Source organism: Danio rerio, chromosome 1 (assembly GCF_052040795.2).
Source record: "Danio rerio strain M-AB ecotype USA chromosome 1, GRCz13ab, whole genome shotgun sequence".
Lineage (NCBI taxonomy): Eukaryota > Metazoa > Chordata > Actinopteri > Cypriniformes > Danionidae > Danio > Danio rerio.
The window spans coordinates 55107501-55127500 of record NC_141021.1 but is presented as its reverse complement, the minus strand read 5'-3'; the positions used below and the strand labels follow the sequence as shown (position 1 = coordinate 55127500).

At 32.8% G+C, this 20000-nt stretch overlaps 1 protein-coding gene across 2 annotated transcripts in view; it reads right to left on the bottom strand.

The window, feature by feature from the left end:
* The window catches only part of abca1a (ATP binding cassette subfamily A member 1a), a 68085-nt gene that overhangs the window by 14335 nt on the left and 33750 nt on the right, over positions 1-20000 (bottom strand). For both annotated transcript variants that reach the window (XR_015475777.1, NM_001309465.1), the window contains exons 11-37: positions 19979-20000; positions 19041-19235; positions 15575-15780; positions 15001-15177; positions 14500-14722; positions 13733-13954; positions 12654-12858; positions 12449-12562; positions 11281-11452; positions 10815-10946; positions 10259-10398; positions 9323-9460; positions 8172-8404; positions 7332-7404; positions 6279-6481; positions 4964-5012; positions 4754-4867; positions 4424-4572; positions 3554-3678; positions 3360-3458; positions 2405-2594; positions 2224-2318; positions 2100-2132; positions 1160-1265; positions 955-1029; positions 392-561; positions 1-119 (exon numbers count right to left, since the gene is read on the bottom strand). The exon at positions 1-119 is cut by the window's left edge and continues 59 nt beyond it; the exon at positions 19979-20000 is cut by the window's right edge and continues 95 nt beyond it. Coding sequence is in view for 1 of the 2 variants with exons in the window: in NM_001309465.1 (NP_001296394.1) it covers positions 1-119; positions 392-561; positions 955-1029; positions 1160-1265; positions 2100-2132; positions 2224-2318; positions 2405-2594; positions 3360-3458; positions 3554-3678; positions 4424-4572; positions 4754-4867; positions 4964-5012; positions 6279-6481; positions 7332-7404; positions 8172-8404; positions 9323-9460; positions 10259-10398; positions 10815-10946; positions 11281-11452; positions 12449-12562; positions 12654-12858; positions 13733-13954; positions 14500-14722; positions 15001-15177; positions 15575-15780; positions 19041-19235; positions 19979-20000 (3779 nt within the window). In the remaining variant the exon portion in view is untranslated. The remainder of the gene's footprint in view (positions 120-391; positions 562-954; positions 1030-1159; positions 1266-2099; positions 2133-2223; positions 2319-2404; positions 2595-3359; positions 3459-3553; positions 3679-4423; positions 4573-4753; positions 4868-4963; positions 5013-6278; positions 6482-7331; positions 7405-8171; positions 8405-9322; positions 9461-10258; positions 10399-10814; positions 10947-11280; positions 11453-12448; positions 12563-12653; positions 12859-13732; positions 13955-14499; positions 14723-15000; positions 15178-15574; positions 15781-19040; positions 19236-19978) is intronic.

Below are 20000 nucleotides of genomic sequence, written 5' to 3'. Positions count from 1 at the left end.
GCATGTGTTTGGCTTTATTCACTCTCTCCTGGATGAGGAACACCACGAAACTGGCTGGAACGAAGGACATGGCGAAGATGACGCAGATGGACACCAGCACATCCACCGAGGTGGTCATTCTGTGAAGGTAATTGGGAAAATAGCAAGATTTATGTTTCATTACTTATGTTTTATTATGTATTACACTCAAATAAATATTTTGCCGACTGTTCAAACTTTTTTTAAAAGAGCTTGGGATTGTTATATGTTCAATCTACTTAAATTAGTAAAAACTAATCAGTTAACTTAATGTTGTTCCACAAATAAAACAAATAAAATAATGGATCATAATATAAAATCGTAGACTTTTCATTTTGTCTATTTATTATGCCCCTATTATGTCAGTACTCACAGTGCCACATGCGAGAGCTGCTCTTTGGTGAGGTTGAGTGGATGGTTAAATGCGTTGATGCCAAATTTGGAGCGATCCAGGCCGGGAGGAAGATTAGCACGCAGGACGGCATTGTTCATGACGTTGAGGAATGATCCGATACTGTGCCAGCCTTTATTATTGAACCAGATCTGGAATAGCAGATAACCAAGCATGTCACTTTTCTTGCTTTTACAGACTTTGTGGATTCATCATTAGTGTTTATGAGCACTGGCATAATAATAATAGACTGTCCCATCTCAAGATTAATAGATAAACTTGGCCCTCTATTGATGTTTACAAGACCTGCAATGTCAATCTCGAATGCAGTAAGTGTTAACATACTGCAAGTTACTACTGGTAATAAATACCTTACATTAAACCTACTATATATTATACTTTATATGAATATACATATTGTTTTTATTATTATTATTATTAATATGTTATTATTATGAGTAGGATTTAGATCAGTCTTGTCGATAATAAACATGGCATCAGTATGGATCAGATAAATACACTAAGTCTGAAAGCAGTGTACGCACCTTCACATTGTTATTGGTATCCAGACCTCGGATAAAAGTTGACAGGCTTCCCAGAAAGCGGTCGGCTGCGGTGCCCTGTGGGTTGCAAAAAAAACAAACGTGTATATGTGTATTGAAGGTAAACTCCAAACTTTGTGCCACAACAGTTTTCTATGTTTTTTTTTTTTTTTTGGAAACATCAGTGGTAAATGTGAACAAGACATACCGACTCAAGACTGAAGCGGCTGCGGATGTGAGAGATGGCATCAGTGAGCTCATCGCCAGGTGGGAGAGCCTGTGTGTTTCGTGCACCCAATGAGAAGCCACCATATCTGCAAGACAACCAATCAAAATGAGATTTAAGGTCCATATCTTAAAAACGGTCAATCAGAATGAGATTTGACATTCATATCTTTAAGACAGCCAATCAGAACAAGAGTTGAAGTCAATATCTTTAAGAAAGCCAATCAGAATGAGATTTAAAGTCTATCTTGAAAATAGCCAATCAGAATAAGATTTGAGGTTCATATCATTAAGAAAGCCTATCAGAATGAGAGTCAAGGGCCATATCTCTAAAGACGGCCAACCAGAATGAGATTTGATGGCTGTATATTAAAGGTGGCCAATCAGAATGATATTTAATGTCCATATTTTAAAGACAGCCAATCAATACAATGTTTGAGGTCTATATCTTAAAGATGGCCAATCAAAATGAGAGTTGAAGTCTATATCTTTAAAACAACCAATCAGAATATGACCTCAGGTCCAAATCTTTAAGATGGCCAATCAGAATAAGATTTGAGCTCCATTTCTTTAACATGGCCAATTAGAACAAGAGTTGAAGTCTATATCTTAAAGATGGACAATCAGAAAAAGATTTAAAGTTTATATTTTTGAAGTTTGTTGAAGTTTGTATCTTTATGAAAGCCGATCAGAATGACATTTGAAGTCTATATATTTCAAATAGCCAATCAGAATATGAATTGAGGTCCATATCTTTAACATGGCCAATCAGAACAAGAGCCGAGGTCTATATATTTTACATGACCAATCCGAACAAGAGTTGAAGTCCAAATCTTTAAGATGGCCAATGAGAAAGAGATTTTAGGTCTATATCTTTTACTGCATTATTAATATAATCATATCAGATCTGAACTGAGATGTACCTGAATTCGTTGACCCAGAGCTTGTTCTTCAAACTGAACAGATAAAACAGGACAAAGTTAGAATGAAAACCAGGAACATTTTATTTCAGTTGGCTTATTTATATTGTGGACTGTCTCAACTCACCTTTTCCCAATAATCTGTGCGTATGTTTTCACCAAATAGTCTGAAATGTTTCTTCCAGACAGATTCTGCAGGGTTTCATCATGGGTGACTTTAATCTGAGGAAAGAAGAGAAAGTCATACGTTCTGCTGCCTAAATATTAAGATAAAACCAGATATTACAGTATTTGGTGAATATGTGTACCTGAGGCGGTGGAAGGCCTCCTGCTCCAGGCGGACACTCCGGAAGCATCTTTTTCCGTCCTTCACAGCTGCACTCACACAGAGGAGAAGGGTTTTCCATACTCCAGTTTCCATTCAGGAATATTGCCTCAATGCTCTCGGTAACCTCTGGAACCAGCCATTCTCCATCTTTAATCGGACACGATCTGCTACTGTAACAAACAAAACACACACAAACAAATATATGAAAACAAACAACTTAAAAAAATCTAAAATATTAACAATCCACTAATGGGAATATCATAAGCTCATCTTTTGTTGGAAAAAATGCTCTACTATTTGAAAAAAATAAAATAAAAAATTAAGTAAAATCAATATATTATTAATGATCTGCGACTGAAAATATCCACTCTGATATTACTGGACAAAATATGCAACTGTTTATCTTAAAAAAATAATAATAATAAAAAATAAAGTCCTTACAAAAACTAAATCCTTAATAATATTTGCGGATTTAAAAAAAAAAAAATATATATATATACATATATATATATATTTTTTTTTGTTTTGTTTTCTATAAATGTTGCTGTTGTAATAATAAGACATTTAATTATTCCAACAACAACACATATAAAAACCAACAAAAATACTTTTAATATTTGATTAAATATTTAAGTTAATAAACATTACTTATTTATTATTTTATAACAAAACTAAAAATTTAAATTGTTCTTGCATTAAATTATAATTTAATTAAAAACTTATAATTATAAGTTTTCCCCCCAAAATTGCACAAATTAAATACTTAATGGATAATCCAATCTACACAAGCTATATGTGCTCTACAATCAAAAAAACTTATTGCCCATTAAATTAAGGACCCCGTTAAACAGAAGCTTCTTCTAAACTGCAAATATAACCATGAGCATCTCCATGTGAGAAGATCACCTCCTCTGTTGAATGTGCATTAAACTCACGCTGTGTTTTTCCCATCTGTGCACTGGTCAGTATAAGCCGGACTGTCCTTCAGAGCATCAAGCAGCCTGTTTGTGTGTCTGTCTTCTGGTGCGTCATTACTGGAGACACAAACCATCATCATCATCACCATCACCATCAGACTCTCCAAGGCTCATGGGATTAAAATGTAAAGCGTGTGGATGGCAGTGTGTACCTGATAAAGGTGAACTGCTCCTCATACATGCTGGGCTCCAGAGCGAGGCTGGGATATTTCCCGAAAGGAGGAACGATGAGGCTGAAGACCAGAGCGATGCACACGAACACAGCGGGAAGCACAATCTGGACAATTAACAACACCACATTTAAGAAACTGATAATAATAATAACAACAACAACAATAATTATTACTAGATAATAAAGATTAAAGTCAAACTTCATGGTGGCTTGAGAAAGCCTATTGGTCATAGTTTGTTTAGTTTGAAACCTTGAAAAAGTATAGATGGATAGTATGGATAGATAGATAGATAAATAGATAGACAGACAAACAGACAGACAGGCATATTAGCATAATTTAAGCATGATTTAGCACATTCCTAGCACATTTCTAGTATGACTAAGCATGTTTCTAGTGTTAATTAGCATGTGGTCACCATATATTGATTTATAGCATGTTTCTATTGTGAATTAGCAAGTAGCTAGCATATTTATTAGCATTTTTTTCTAGCATATTTTATTTCTAGTATAATGTATTAGCATATTTATTTTTAGCATATTTAGCACACGACTAGCATGTTGTCACTATGAACATTTTCTATTATGAATTAGCATATTGTTGACAAAAATTGTCATTTACTAAAATGCTAATGCTAATGTAGAGTTTGGCCTACACTGTAGACAGGGGCATAGCAACTGGGGAGACGGGGGGGATACATCCTGTCTCACTTTTAGAGACACACCATTTAACAACAGGTGACTATTAATTATATGAATACAAACTTTTGGATCTCATAGCTGTCCCTCCTACTTTTAAAATGTCCGCTACGCCCCTGACTATAGAGATGTTAAACTTGCAGACTTGCCGTACCTGAGCAAAGAAACCTTTGCGTGAGCGTCGGGCGTACAGTAAACGTTTCCAGAGCAAAGCCACAAACTGCTGCCGCTTCAGACTCCAGCCCTTCACCTGATACGAGCCTTTACCATCAGCACCATCCAACCAGTCAGTCTCACGAGACTCTGAGGATTACACACAGCAGAAAACCTTTAAAACAAGCTTTACATTGGCCAGGGTTTACATTCATATCAGATCAAAGTCATCCAAGTCATTTGATTTTGTATTACAGACTTTTATCACATAAGATGACGATTCAGACTATATTTCAGACTAGAGTGATGAAGGGATGGACTGAGAGTGTACCTGGATCCCCTTCAGAGTCGTTGAAATCAAAGTCGTCTTCAGTAAAAGGCTTCAAGCAGCTCTGATGGTCCCCGAATGCATGTCTGCGGTTCCTGCGTGCAGGCAGAGTCCCGTCTGACACACAACACACAGAAAAAACCCAGTGATGCTCTTGTTTCCAAAAGACGCAGCAGTTAAATGTTTACCTGAGAGCAAAAGCAGTGGTTTTACCTGAGGTTTCAGCATCCACACCGCAGTCCTCAGCCACTTTCAGGAAAATCTGAACGAAAAAGACAAACTCATTTTATTCACATTCTTGCATGAAATTAAAGATGCACCAACAGAGCAGGGATGTAACTCTGAATTTGATAGTGCTTGCTTTAAATGTGTGATCAGTGTTGCTTTATTCAAGATTTCTGTTCTAGATTTGCAAAGTGAAAATAAAACACAAAGCGTGTAAATTAAGCAATACATGTGTCTCTGAAGACACAGTACAAATGAAAAACCTAAGATATTATGTATTTATGCACTAATTGTATGTAATAGCTTAAGACATTGTGGATTTTTTTGCACTAAAAAAATCTACAAATGTTACAAATATAAGCTTTCTTCTAAGACACTTTTGTGTTCTGGCAGATTTCATTATAGCTCATGTTTAGAGTGATTGTATTTTTTTGCTTTTTAATCAAGACAAAGTAGGACATTTAGAGAAAAAAGAAGAAAAAACTTGCAAAATAAGAGGTAAAAAAGACAAAACAAAAGAAAAAAAATGAGATTAAATGCACATGTAATTATGTGAGATGTCTGTGTAGGATTGTTATAGGTATGAAATGTACATTTTAAAATTTAAGTATATGTATTCAGAGTGGAAAGGATGAATTAAGAAGACAAAGAATGACATTATTTAAGAAATAACAAACCTAATATGAGGGTTAATGGTAGGGAGTTGAAGAAGGCAATTCATATATGAGTAAAATAAAATAAAGTAATAAAAGAGGGAAATTGAATGAGAAGAGAATGAATAAATATTAAATAAAAAAATTTAAAAAGAAATTTTTTTTTTTATAAAAACTGTATAAATAAATAATAATTAAAATAGATAAATAAAAATATGAACAAAAAAAACTGGTGACAATAAAATAAATAAATAAAGATAAAAATCTTTATTAAATAAACAAAAACACAAACAAAATAAAAAAAATAAAAAATAAAAATTATTAAAAAATAAATAAATACATACATAAACAAATAATTAATTAATTAAACAAATAAAAATAAAAAACAAACTAAATAAATAAATAAAACCAAACTAAATAGCTAACTAAATATATAAATAAATAAACTAACTAACTAACTAAATAAAAAAAATAAAAAATAAAAAATAAAATAAATAAATAATAGGTGTTTGTTCTGAATTTTATTTGAAGTCAGAAAATAATGAATAATAATTGTAATTAATTTTCTGATTTGGCCAATAAGCCTGTCAGAAATCTGCAACTGAATCAGTCTGATGCTGAAGTGAATGAAATCTTCAGTGGTGTTTTACCTCTTCGAGAGTGGTGTCCGAGATGCCGTAGCTGGAGATGCTGAGGTCTGTGAGCCGGTCGTCGATCTCGTGGAAAAGCTCCACGAATGCTCCATCTTTGGCAGATTCATATGGCAGAACGTACGTGATTTCGTGGCCGAGATCCTCCACCAGTCTGGCTGTAGGAACGTGCTTGAAGATCACATTGGAGATCAAGGAGATGTCTGGAGGATGATGGAGAGAAGTGAGAAAACAGCTCAAAACATGAGTAAATAATGACAGAACTGTGCATGATATTTAGTTTTAGTTTGTCTGTTTTTATTTTTTAGAGCAGTTTAAGTTTGCATCATTTTCTTCCTTTTATTTTATTTCCATTTACTAATTGCACAGTATTTTATTTCAGACTCATTTAGAATTATTTATTATTATACAATTATTTACTTTATTTTATATATATATAAAAAGAAATGACTCTTTAACTTCAGTAAATTTAGTTGCAAAGACAAAGTTTTCATTTTAATTTTTATATTTAAAAAAAAAAATTAATTCAGTGCTCCAATTATAACTATTTTTTGGCTTTTAGTGTTAAAATGTAGTGCTTTGCTTTAATATTACTACATAAATCATCATTATTTTAACTTTTTGTTTTTATTTTCCATCTACATATACTGTATTTTATTTTAGCCTTATTTCAATTAACAGACAACTTTGGTAACTTTAGTTTAAGTACCAATTCTCACTATTAACTAGTGCTTAAATACCTGCCTATAATAAAGATATTGGTCTTTATTAGTTCCTATAAAGCAAATATTCTGCATGATCTTATTCTACATTCCTAATCCTATAGTTAAACCAAACTACTTCCTTAATAACTATTAATAAGTGGCAGATTACAAGTTTAATGAGGCAAAAGTCAGAGTTAATGGTTTATTAACAGCAAGTATTATACTATAATACTTATTATAGTATAAGTATTATATACTTATACTATAATACTTATACAATAATACTTATTATTATACTATAAAATAAGGTGTGACCAAAAATCTTTAATAGGAATGAATGGTTTCATACCGATGGTGGTGGTTTCGCTTTCATGGTCGCTGCCCAGTCCGGCATCAGAACTGCTCTCAGATACGCTGTCATCCTACAAAAACAAACACAAATTCCTTAATATGACTCAAATACCAAGACCACTCATTCCCTTAAAGAGACAGTTCACCCTAAAATGACCATTTACTCATTATTTACTCTCCCTCAAGTGAGTAAGTTCAAAACAAAAGAAGTTATTCTGAAGCGAGCTAAAAACCAATAACCATTGACTTCCATAGTAGAAAAAACAAATGGAAGTCAATGGTTACCGGTTTTCAGCTCTCTTCAAAATATCTTCATTTGTGTTCAACTAAAGAAAAGATGCTCATAATGGTTTGAAATGGGTAAAGGGTGAGTAACGTTGACACAATTTAAGTTGTGACCATTTTTTTGTATTGTGACACAAGAGAAACTGAATATTAAATGAGGAAACAGTGGGTGTGGCTTGTTTTTTTCTACTGTGAGCTGATTGGATATAGTCAAGTAGGCGTTTCATTCAGAAAGATCAGGCTTTGGGGAGAGTTATTACAACCTAACAGAGTCCTCCTCCTCACCATTTCTGTTTGTTGTCAAAACTGACAGCTAAAGGGGCGTGGTTAAGTATGTTAGCCACGCCCAATACCTCAAACATACATAATTTGAGTATTTAACCGAAAACAAACAGAAAGCGTTTTCAGATTTCAATTTTAGATAACAAGGGTCATTTTTTCTTAATGACATGCACTGATGAATTGTTCACCACCAAACTAGCAATGTGAGCTAACAAAATTTGATGTGCTTTAAATGTTTTCAGTGAACAATTTTTTTAATACTCATTCAGACCTTCTTGAGGCTTCCCTTGGAGTAGGAGACCGTGCTGCTGGAGGTGCGGCAGGAGCTGGCGGACAGATCGAAGTCTTTCTTGACCAGCGTCAGGTAGTAACCCGTGCCCAGCTGAGTCTTGAGGAACAGAGAGGAGCCCACGCAGCACAGCTTGCCATGAGAGATGATGGCGATGCGGTCGCCCAGTATATCGGCTTCATCCATGTGGTGTGTGGACAGGATGATGGTGCGACCTGAAAACAAACCATGTTCTTAATACTAGAAGCACCAGTTGATTGAATAGTTATTAAAGGGGTCATATTATGCAAAAAATCCCTTTTATAAGGGGTTTAAACACAGTCGAGTGGCAACAATCTGTGAATATAAGCAGCTTTTAATGGTGGAAATGTATTAATTGCATTTTTTCTGCAGAAACACTTTGATTGACATTCTGCCGTTGTATGTGTCAATCAGAGGGGGAAAGTCCCGCCCATTAGTCACCATCTCTCCCTCACATACCTGCCAACACTCCCGTTTTTCCCGGGAGTCTCCAGTATTTCAGACCCATCTCCCGGCCATCTCCCATATTGTTCTGTCTCACACAAAACTCCCGGAATTCCACCCCCCAACCCCACCCTCACCCCCCACTCTTCATTTCGTGCACCAACAACCCCCCCCACCCCGCTATTCACTTCACGCACAGCCCCGGATAAAATCTCCCGGATTTTATGATCTGAATGTTGTCAGATATGCTCCCTCATTAGCATATAACATTAGTCTGGTTTTTGAATCTGCCACTATGCTGACACACAGGCATTTGTAGCTCCGCCCTCTTCTGAAAAGAGCACAATCTCATTTGAATTTAAAGCAGAATTAGGATCAAAGCCTAAAAGAGAGCCTTAAAAGAGTTTTAAAACATTATGTGTGGTATTTTGAGCTGAAACTTCACAAAAACACTCTGGGGACATCAGAGACATCTTGGTGCATCTTTTAAAGTGCATTACATGATGATGGTTTTGTTATAAGCAGATCTGTTACAAGCAATGCCTTAATTTATTTGGTTTATATGACATTTATTGTATTTATCTTACTGTATGTGCACTTGGATAACATTTTTTTTTGCATGACATATTTATTGTAATTAAAGGCTGTTTTTTATTGCAGATGTTTACCTTGGCGGTATTTCAGCAGCAGGTCCCAGATGCCACGGCGGGCGTAAGGATCAACTCCAGCAGTCGGTTCATCCAGAATCACCACTTTTGAGCCTCCGACGAAGGCCAGCGCGACTGATAACTTCCTCTGCATTCCTCCTGCAAGGTTAGATCTTTTTAAATAATTTGACATTTCACATGTGCTTAAATTATTTACGAAAAGCATATAAAGCTACTCTGAGCATTTGATGGAAATTGAGCAATGCAAAAACTAGAAAAAATGATCAGCAAGATCAATACTAATACCCAAAATATTAAATATTTTTATTTCTTTACACCTGGAATGCATTAAATTAATAAGAAAATGACAGTAAATTATTTATTATGTTACAAGGTTAGATATTTTAAATATTTTGATAGAATCTTTTACCTTCACATGTGATTAAACTACTAAGGAAAAGCATATAAAGCTACTTTGAGCTTTTGATGGAAATTTAGCAATGCAAAAAATAGAAAAACAAATCAGTAAGATCAATACTAATACTTTAAAATTAATGCAGATATTTTTAATTCTTTAATACAAGGATGCATTAAATTGATAAAAATGACATTAAAGTCATTTATAATTTTACAAAGATTTATAAAACTTTATATTATATAAAAAAAATCATAGATTTTCAGCAAAATCTGAAAAGTTTTCAACATTTTAAAAATATTTCAATAGATTCTGAAGGATTATGGGACACTAAAAATTGCAGCAATGATGCTGAAAATTCAGCTTTTAACCTTAGGAATGAATTTAAATGAAAACTATATATCCAAACAGAAAATAAAGTTCATTGAAATCCTAATAATATTACAGTTTTTACTGTATTGTTGATGAAATAAATGCATCCTTGGTGAAATCGTATAAATTGTAGAGCAAGATCTCTTTGTGTTTTTATATAATCTCCATACCTGAGAGCTGGTTGGAGCGAGATGTGCGTTTATGAGGAAGGCCGAGGTCCATCACGATCTGCTCCATCTCAGACTTCACCTTCTCCGCAGACAAACCCTTCAGACGCGCATAAAACCAGATGTGCTCCTCCACGGTCAGCCTGAAATACATGCACACACACAAACTCAGTCTAGAGGCACTCACATAGAAATCTGATAAATGCCAATCAACAAATATGTAAATATATTCAAATATATTTGCTATAGCGTGAATATAATGGCCATATATGAACATATGTATATCTAATCAAATTGCATCTAACATATTTGAACATATATGTACATATTAGTAATTCCAATGGTAATTCTATAATTATTTTTGCAATATTTGTTGGATATATGACATATTTATTATGCATATATAAAATCCAAATATGAGCTTGTAGGCTGTCATGTATGGCATAAAAAAATATTGACATATTGTGCGTCCATATTTTTTATGGACAGAGTTCTTTTGCATTGCAGATTCCCATGAAAGAGTGTGTAAAATGTGTAAAAAGGTGTGTTGTGGACGTACATGCTGAACAGGACGTTATGCTGAGGACAGACGCCCAGGTTTTGGCGGATGGCATTCAGGTCTGTGCGGATGTCTTTGCCCTGGATGTACGCAGTGCCAGAAGTCGGTGGAAACAGGCCGGTGAGGATTGACCTGAAAAAGCAAGAAAATGCAACTCGTTTTGACACCAGAAATAAAATTACACTGTTATATTCACATTTAACAATATAATTTCTCTTATTTTCCCAGCTTTTTAAAAAAAAGTTTTCTAAATATTTTATAATTTTCTGAATATGCAAACAAAGGATTGTTTTATTAAATATGCACTCACTTTATAAACAATAATAACATAACAAATACTTTCACATTCCTTTCCTTAAAAAGTTCACTGTAAAAAAACTGGGTTCCACACAATTCTTTAACTTAACCGTTTTTACAAATTCAAGTGGATTGAATTGTCTTAAGATGTTTTTCTGAGTTTTCTTACATGGTTGTGGTTTTTCCAGCGCCGTTGTGGCCAAGGAAAGAAGTGATCTGGCCCTCATAAAAGCCCAGAGTCAAACCGTCCACTGCCACTTTACCATTGCTGTAGATCTTCATCAGGTTCTCGATGTAAACACCAGGATCTATATGGGCTGGCTCTTCCTCAATGCACACAGCTAAAAGACCAATCAATGCTTATTTCAGTATTTATATTTCACGTTCATACATTTTTAAAAAACGGAATGTCCAAATATAATTTATAATTAATTTATATATAATAATATATTTAATAATAAAATCAAAAATATAATATATATTATACAAAAAATAGATAATTCAGTAATTCTGTAATTAAAAATATAATTTTAATTAATTGCTATTAATAAATATATGAACAAACAAATCGATGAATGAATAAACAAACAAAAAAATCATAAACAAACAAATCAATGAACAAATAAAACAATGAACTAACGAAGAAACAAACGAAAGATTAAATGATCAAATTAAAATTGAAATTAAAATTGTTTAAAATTAAACAAACTAATAAATGAACAAATGAACAAATGAATGATTGAATTAACAAAAACGACTGTATGAACAAACAAACGGATGATCAAACAAACAAAAGATTAAATTAACAAACAAATGAATAAATGAACAAACAAATGAATGAACAAACAAACAAATGAAAGATTGAATAAACAAACAAACAAATGAACAAACAAAAAACAAATGAACAAACAAACGAAGGATTGAATGAACAAACAAATGAAGGATTGAATGAACAAACAAACAAATGAATGAATGAATGAATGAATGAACAAATGAATGAAAAACAAGTGAACCAAAAACATAAAAAGATACTAAATAAACAAACAAACAAATGAATTAATTAATAAACGATTAATTGAACTAACGAACGAAAAAACAAACAAACGAAACATTTATTAAACAAACAACAAATAAAGAACAAATCAACAAACAAACGATTGAATGAACAAACAAATGAATGAACAAATGAATAAACAAACAAATGAATGAATAAACAAACAAATGAATGAATAAACAAACAAATGAATGAATAAACAAACAGATTAAACAAATGAATGAACAAACAAAAAATCGAACAAACGAATGAACAAACAAATAAATGTGCTCTATTTTCATACCTTCCGCGTTTTCTTTCCTGTTACTTGGCACTGATGTTGTCCATCCGCATTTCTCTCCGCACCAGTATGACTTGGTGAAAGGGAAGTACCAGGGTCGAGGGATGCCATACTGACCTGTAAGAGAGATTTTTTTACACCTGTATCATTTACCCAGTCTAATAATTATCACACATGACAAGCAGCTTCAGAAAAGCCAGATTCTGACCTGGAAAGACGGCCTCGATGTACCAGGTCATGACGGCGTAGAGCACCGAATCGAAGAGCATGAGGCAGATGGAGGTGGTCAGGTTGTAGCTGTCCTCCTGCATGGGGCTGGACAGCAGATTACTCCACTGGATGCCCACACCCTGCTCCTCAAACAGAGCGAAATACTCACAGCCGAAGCCGAACGCCACTGGAGACAGCAGACTCTGAGGAGACACAGAGAGACCGATGGTCAATATATAAACAGAACAGAGCGGAAGGAGTGGGAAAAAAACACACACAAAATATACAAAATATTACATATACATACAATTATTAATTACATAATTAAATAGAATATAACATTAAAACTGAGAAAAATAAGCAAAATATATAAGGTAATAAATACTTAATAAATACTAAATATAAAAGCATAACAATACGAATAAAAATGCAAACAAATTATTACAAATTAATAACTGTAAATAAAATAATAAAATTAAAAACTGTAAATAAAACTGTAAATAAAAATGTGATTAATGTAAAATTAATTTATTATTATTTAACAGTTAATATAAATAATATAATGTAATATATATATATATATATATATATATATATATATATATATATATATATATATATATATATATATATATATATATATATATAAAGTACAAGTATAATATAATGTGTATATCAATGTGTTATGTGAATGTGATAAAAAATTACATAAACAAATTCAAAAAATATATTCAAATAAATACATAAATACAAAGTGAGAATACATTTTTAAAAATTTGATTAAAGTCAAATGAGATTTAAGTTCAGTACAATTAAAGTAAATAAATACATGTTTGTTCTAATTAATAAATACATATATAATACAGCTAAAACCACAGTACAACCTAATATTAAATGAAATAAAAATATATAAAATAAATAAATAAAATACTGAACAATTTCCAAACCCCAAATTGGAAATACTTCTTAAATAAATTTGGGGTTGTCATTGCATTTAAAATAATATTAAAAACACTGACACGTGAAGTCACTAAAAAGGCAGATCAGATGACATGTCAGCGTATTACTTGCACTCACCACTACTATTTTGGCACCGAAGCCCACGTAGTTCTGCCAGGCGACGCAGAGCACATAGGGCAGGTAAAGCGTGAAGTAAATGATGCCTCCGCAGGCGGCGGCAAGATTGGCACGAGAGAAGAGTGTGCTGATCAGGAAACACTGCATGATGGTCACCACCGCAAAAGAGGACAAGAACAAGTAGATGACGCCGGGGTCGCTGTACGGCAGGAGATTCCCCATCTGAAAAAAAATTTGGTGTTAAAGGGGACCTATGCCTTTTTACAAGAAAAAGAAGAAAAAACATGTCTCTGGTGTTCCTAGAGAGTGTGTGTGAAGTTTCAGCTTGTAGTACCACACAAGTAATGTTTTTCTACTCTCGGAAACGTACCCTTTTTAGGCTTTGGTCCTAATTGTGTCGTTTTGGTGACTGCCGCTTTAAATGCAAATGAGATTGTGCACTTTTTAAATAGAGGGCGGAGCTATAAATGCCTATGTATCAGCATAGTGGCAGAATCAAAAACAATACTAGCGTCCTATGCTAATGAGGGAAAGATCATCACTAGTGGGCAGGGCTTTCCCCTCAGATGACACGTACAAAGGGAAAATGTCAATCAAAGTGTTTCTCTATACTGTTTAAACTTGTCAAGCCAACTTAATCGATTTATGTTCAGACAACATGAATGAATTGCGTGGAACCCAGCATTGTTAGTGTACTGAGACATACGGAAATGTGTCCATTAATGTTGCTTGGTCATATTTGGACAGAGAAACCGAGAGATGCACACCTTCAGGATGAGCACCAGCAGGGCGGCGCTGATGAGCAGTGGTATCAGGCTGCTGATGAACCAGCTCAGCCACAAGATGCCGTTATCCAGACCCATGATCCGCATGGTCTCCTTGAGTCGGGCCTCTTTTTCATACACCACACCCTTGATGATGATGGCCACCGAGTACATCCAGGCCAGAGTCATGAAGAGAGGCATGGAGCGGCTCATGACCCGCAGGAAACTGGACAACAGGAGAAAGCAGGGGTCACACAATCACTAAAATGGCTGATTTATTTTTATTAAAACATGCAGGAGTACTGTTTTTTTATTTTTAAAACATAGAGCTTATATATTTACAACTATTTTTCAAAAACAAAGCATATAGATCACTATATTTAAAAAAACAAAGCTTATATGCCACTGTATTTCAATAACAGGGCTTACATGTCACTCTGTTCTAATTGTGACTGAAATCTGCATATGAATATAAAGGCTGTAAATGGTGATGATCTCTCTTACATGTCATCCACATAGCAGGGATACGGCATCTGCTGGATGTAGACTCCGGTTTTTTCCTTGCTGCCGGTCAGAGCTCTGATGATCCCGTGCTCAATCACGTCCTGCAGGTATGTGAAGCCGCCCCAGATGTAACGCAAGTCCTCAAATGGGTCAGCTCGAGGACCCGGATCCCAATATCTACAGCAGAAAACACGTTATGTGAGCTTGTTTAATTGCAATATAATAAATAAACACACCATCAAGGCTTTTTAAAAGGGATAGTTCTACCAAAAATTATTTATTATTATTTAAATTACTATAAATTATTATTTAATTATTATCATTCTGTCATCATTTAAAAAAACTCTGAAGAATATTGTGTAGTTTTTATGAAAGTCATTAGCATAAGTAGCCATTAGCATCACAAATCACTATATTTCTGCATCATACACTGATCTATTAGTGTCTGAAATGTTGCAAATATGATGTAAGCATGCAGACGGACATGAAAACATGATAAATATTAAGCCTGCCAGTAGCAGCTGCTAATGACAGCATTATCAGGAAGCTGTAAGGATGACTTATTGGTTCATACCCGTCCTTGATCTTATTGGTTCGCTCCACGTTATCGATGTCCATGCGGATCTTATAGTTAACGTTGAGTGGCAGATCAGACGTGTTGGATTGCATGTCGGGAAACACGATTCCTGCCCAAAACTTGCGGTCATCCAGCAGACGCATGGATTTATTGACCAGACGCTCCTCGTTCGCCACCGGCTCCAACTTATCCAAGTTCACACACTGCAAAAGAGCAGATTACAGCATTTTGAAAAAAATATAAAAGATATCGTACAGATGTATTTATAAATAGAGTCCGTGTGACCAAATTATTTCTTTTTTATCATTGTAATTGATTTATTTCTGGTACTATTTATTTGTGTATGATTTGTATTCATTAAAAAAAACATCTATTTTTATGTTTTTTACTCATTTTAAGCTTATTTATAAATATTTATATCCAGTACTATACTATGCATTTGTGCATGAATAAATAATTCAAATATATTTTTGATGAGGACAATGAACAGTTTATCAATGTCGAGGTCAAGATGACCAAACTATTTATGGCTGGTATAATTCATTTTATTTGTTTTTATTTTGTATTGATTTGTTTGATTTTAATATTTTTTTTACTTTATTTACTTCTATCTACTAAATATTTATACATAAGAATATAATTCATTTATTTTAATCATTTTATTTATTTATTTATTAATTTAAAGGGACTATTATTTATTTATTTTATTCTTATTTTTATAAAAAAAAATTATAAGACTATGATTCATTATTTCATTCTTATAAATTAATTAATTAATTTATTTATCAATTTAATAATTTATAGGACTATTATTTATTTATTTTAATCGTATTTTTATTTATTTATTGGACTATTATTTATTAATTTTATTCTTATATTTATTTATAGGACTATTATTTATTTATTTTAATCTTATTTTAATTTATTTATTTATAGTACTTTTACTTAATTATTTTAATCTTATTGTTATTTATTTATTTATAGGACTATTTATTTATTTTAATCTTAATTTTTATTTAATGTATTTATTTGTAGGTCTATTTTTTATTTCAGTCTTTTTTCTATTTATTTATTTATTTATAGGATTATTATATATTTATTTAAATGGTCACACTTTACAATAAGGTTCATTAGTTAATGTTAAGTAATGCATTTACAAACATGAACAAACATTGAACAATACATTCACTACAGTATTTATTCATGTTAATAAACGTTAGTTATTGAAAATACAGTTGTTCATTGTTAGTTCATGTTAACTCATGGTGCATTAACTAATGTTAACAAGCATGGACTTGAATGTTGATAATGCATTAGTAAATGTTCAATTATGATTAATAAATGCTGTACAAGTGTTGTTCATGATTAGTTCATGTTAGTAAATGCATTAACTAATGAACCTTATTGTAAAGTGTTAACATTTAAATCTTATTTTATTTATTTTACTTATTTGCTTATTTATTTATATATTAATTTATTTCTAGGGCTATCAATTTCTTTTATTAGAAAAAGTATTTGAAAGGAATCTGGGTCAAGTTGAAGTTGATTAAATTAGTTAATCAGGATGTAAAAAATCAGTACAGTGAATAAACAAGTCTGGGTCATGTTGACCAAATGACTCCAGTAATCAAATAATCAGGAGCAGTAAAATAATCAGCCGATCTCACTGTCTCCGGTGAACTGATATGACCTGCTTTGGTGGTTTGCTAATTGATTTGCTCCTGTATTTTAGTGAACTGATGGCACACTGACCCAGAAAAATAAGACGAGTAATGAAAACATGGATTCAGCTTTCTTACAGGCATTAAATTGATTAGCAAGCATCATAAGACACCCACACAATGCCTACATAAAGCTTCTGGAGCTGTTTTTGAGAAATAAACAGCTCAATGTTGAGAATTTGGAAATTTGTGTTTATTCAGTGTCCAGTAAATAATTTAAGCATTTTATTTTGCATGTTATAATTTTGTATCTGTTTATATAAATTATAATGTATATTTTTAAAAGTGAAAATGTAAAAACTTAATGCTATAAATCTTCACTCTAGCTATTCAGACTGCACAGTTTTACTCATGTCTGTATTTAGACAGATAGATAATGTCCATACATAATTTGTCTGTTTATAAACAATGTTTAAATCTAAACAAATATAGAAAATGTATTTATTTTACTGGCTTTACACTTTATTTTCGTAATTGTGAACTGCTAAAAACAACTTCCATAAAATCGTTAATATGTCAAAAAATATATATCCTATGGTCAGATTTCTGGACTAGCTAGATTTTTTTGCTAGAGATATATGCAAATTAGCACATATTTAAAGAACCAATGCCTTGTTTGCATACTTAAAGATACATTTTCTGAATCTTTTAATACAAAAACTATAGTAATTTTTTATGATATATGCAGATTTTTAAACGTATTTGCCTTTTAGCATATATACTGATAAAATTTCTGAAACTTTTTTTTTTGATTTATGCAAATATATGTAAATTGCAGATTTTAAATGCAATCAATTAACTGGGAAAGCATGGTGCTAAATGATAAATAAACAATGGCTCGTTTGCATATTAAAAGATACAATTTTAGAAACTTTTATTACAAAAATATAGAAGATTCTTTGTAATATATATATGCAAATATATGTACATTTAAAGATATTATACATTTTTAAATGCAATCAATTACCAGGGAAGCATGATTATAAATGTTGCTTCTGTTATTTCACCCTATTTACCTTATTTGCCTATTGCACGTTTAAAGATTTAGTTTCAGAAACTTGTAATACAAAAAATTCACATTTTTAACGACTTTTATGCAAATATTTGTAAATTAGTACATATTTAAATGAATATTGCCCCATTTGCATGTTTAAAATAACATTCCAGAAACTTGTATTACAAAAAATGTAAATTTTTGATTGCAAAATAGCATATATTTAAATAAACAATGCCCTCATTTGCATATTTAACTATAAAATTTTAGATATATGCAAATGTATGTAAATTAGCAAATATGTAAATAAACATTGGCTCATTTGCATATTTCAGAAATAGTAATACTACAAAATATATCCAATCTTTTTTATCAGATATATGCAAATATATGCAAATTAGCACATATTTAAATAAACAATGTCTCATTTAGATATTTAAAACACAATTTCAGAAACTCCAAAATTTAAAAGAGATATATGCAAATAGCACATATTTAAATAAGCATCGCCTCGTTTGCATATTTATTCTTAGCATTTCAGAAACTTGTAATCCAAAAAATATCAATGCATAGTAAAAAAAAATTGTTTTTTTTTAACCTTATTTACCAGAAGTGTCTTACATTATCTACTTGAAGTTGATCACAATGAGAAAGCTAAAGACGATAAAACTGCATCTCCAATTAATGTCTCGCACCATGCATATGATGATAATGATAATAGGACGTTAAGGAAGATAAAACTGTGTACCTCCATGAAGCGGGAGATGGTCTGTATGGCCTGGTCAGTCTCGTTGAACACTTCTCTCCATGTGTACGCTGTCCCATGTGGACGAGTGTCCTCTGAAGACTTGGACAAGAAGCGGGACACATCCTCCACGCGCCATTCTGTCCCGCTCAGCTTAGCATTGAAGAAACGAGCGCTGGCGTTATTCTGGAGCAGCGTCTGTTGAGGAAAAAACAATTGGTTTAATATCAGAAATACCATGCATCTCCTGTAGTCGTAAAAGACTATATTATAATATTATGATATGATGCTATATTATAATTTAGTGAATTAATCAGATTAATTAATGCATTCATGCAGCTGTGAAATATGCTGTGAAGCCTTTTCTATTATATCCCATTCATACATGTATACTGTGAAAAAATATTACTTTCTATATTAATTAAATGCACTTTCTGTCAAATTTAAATGACTGTTGTGACTATTTCTATTTGTCAGCATGACCTTACATGAAGTCATACGACGGCGAGTCATGCATTCTGTGCTTATGACAACAAAACACTGAAAATAATGCTCTTTTTCATTCTTTTGGGCACAGATAAGTCCTGTGAACTCCCGAGGGTTTGAAGATCTCCTAATATATGTTCTCCCGCTGCGCTGCACACGTTGAGAGCCATGTGAGTTCAGCAGAGGCTAAAGCGCAGAACTGCTGGTGTCCTGAAGGTGGCGGTGTGACTCACACATGCCCAACTACTCCTACAACATCATCATGTGCTCAGAGGACACTTACAGGAACCGTGTGGTGTTTCAGGAAGGTTATCTGCGTTCACAAAGACTGTGTGTGTGTGTGTGTGTGTGTGTGTGTGTGTGTGTGTGTGTGTGTGTGTGTGTGTGTTTGTGTGTGTGTTTGTGTTTGTGTTTGTGTGTGTGTTTGTGTGTGTGTGGGTGTGTATGTGACGCACCCGGACGAGGTCCATCTCCTCA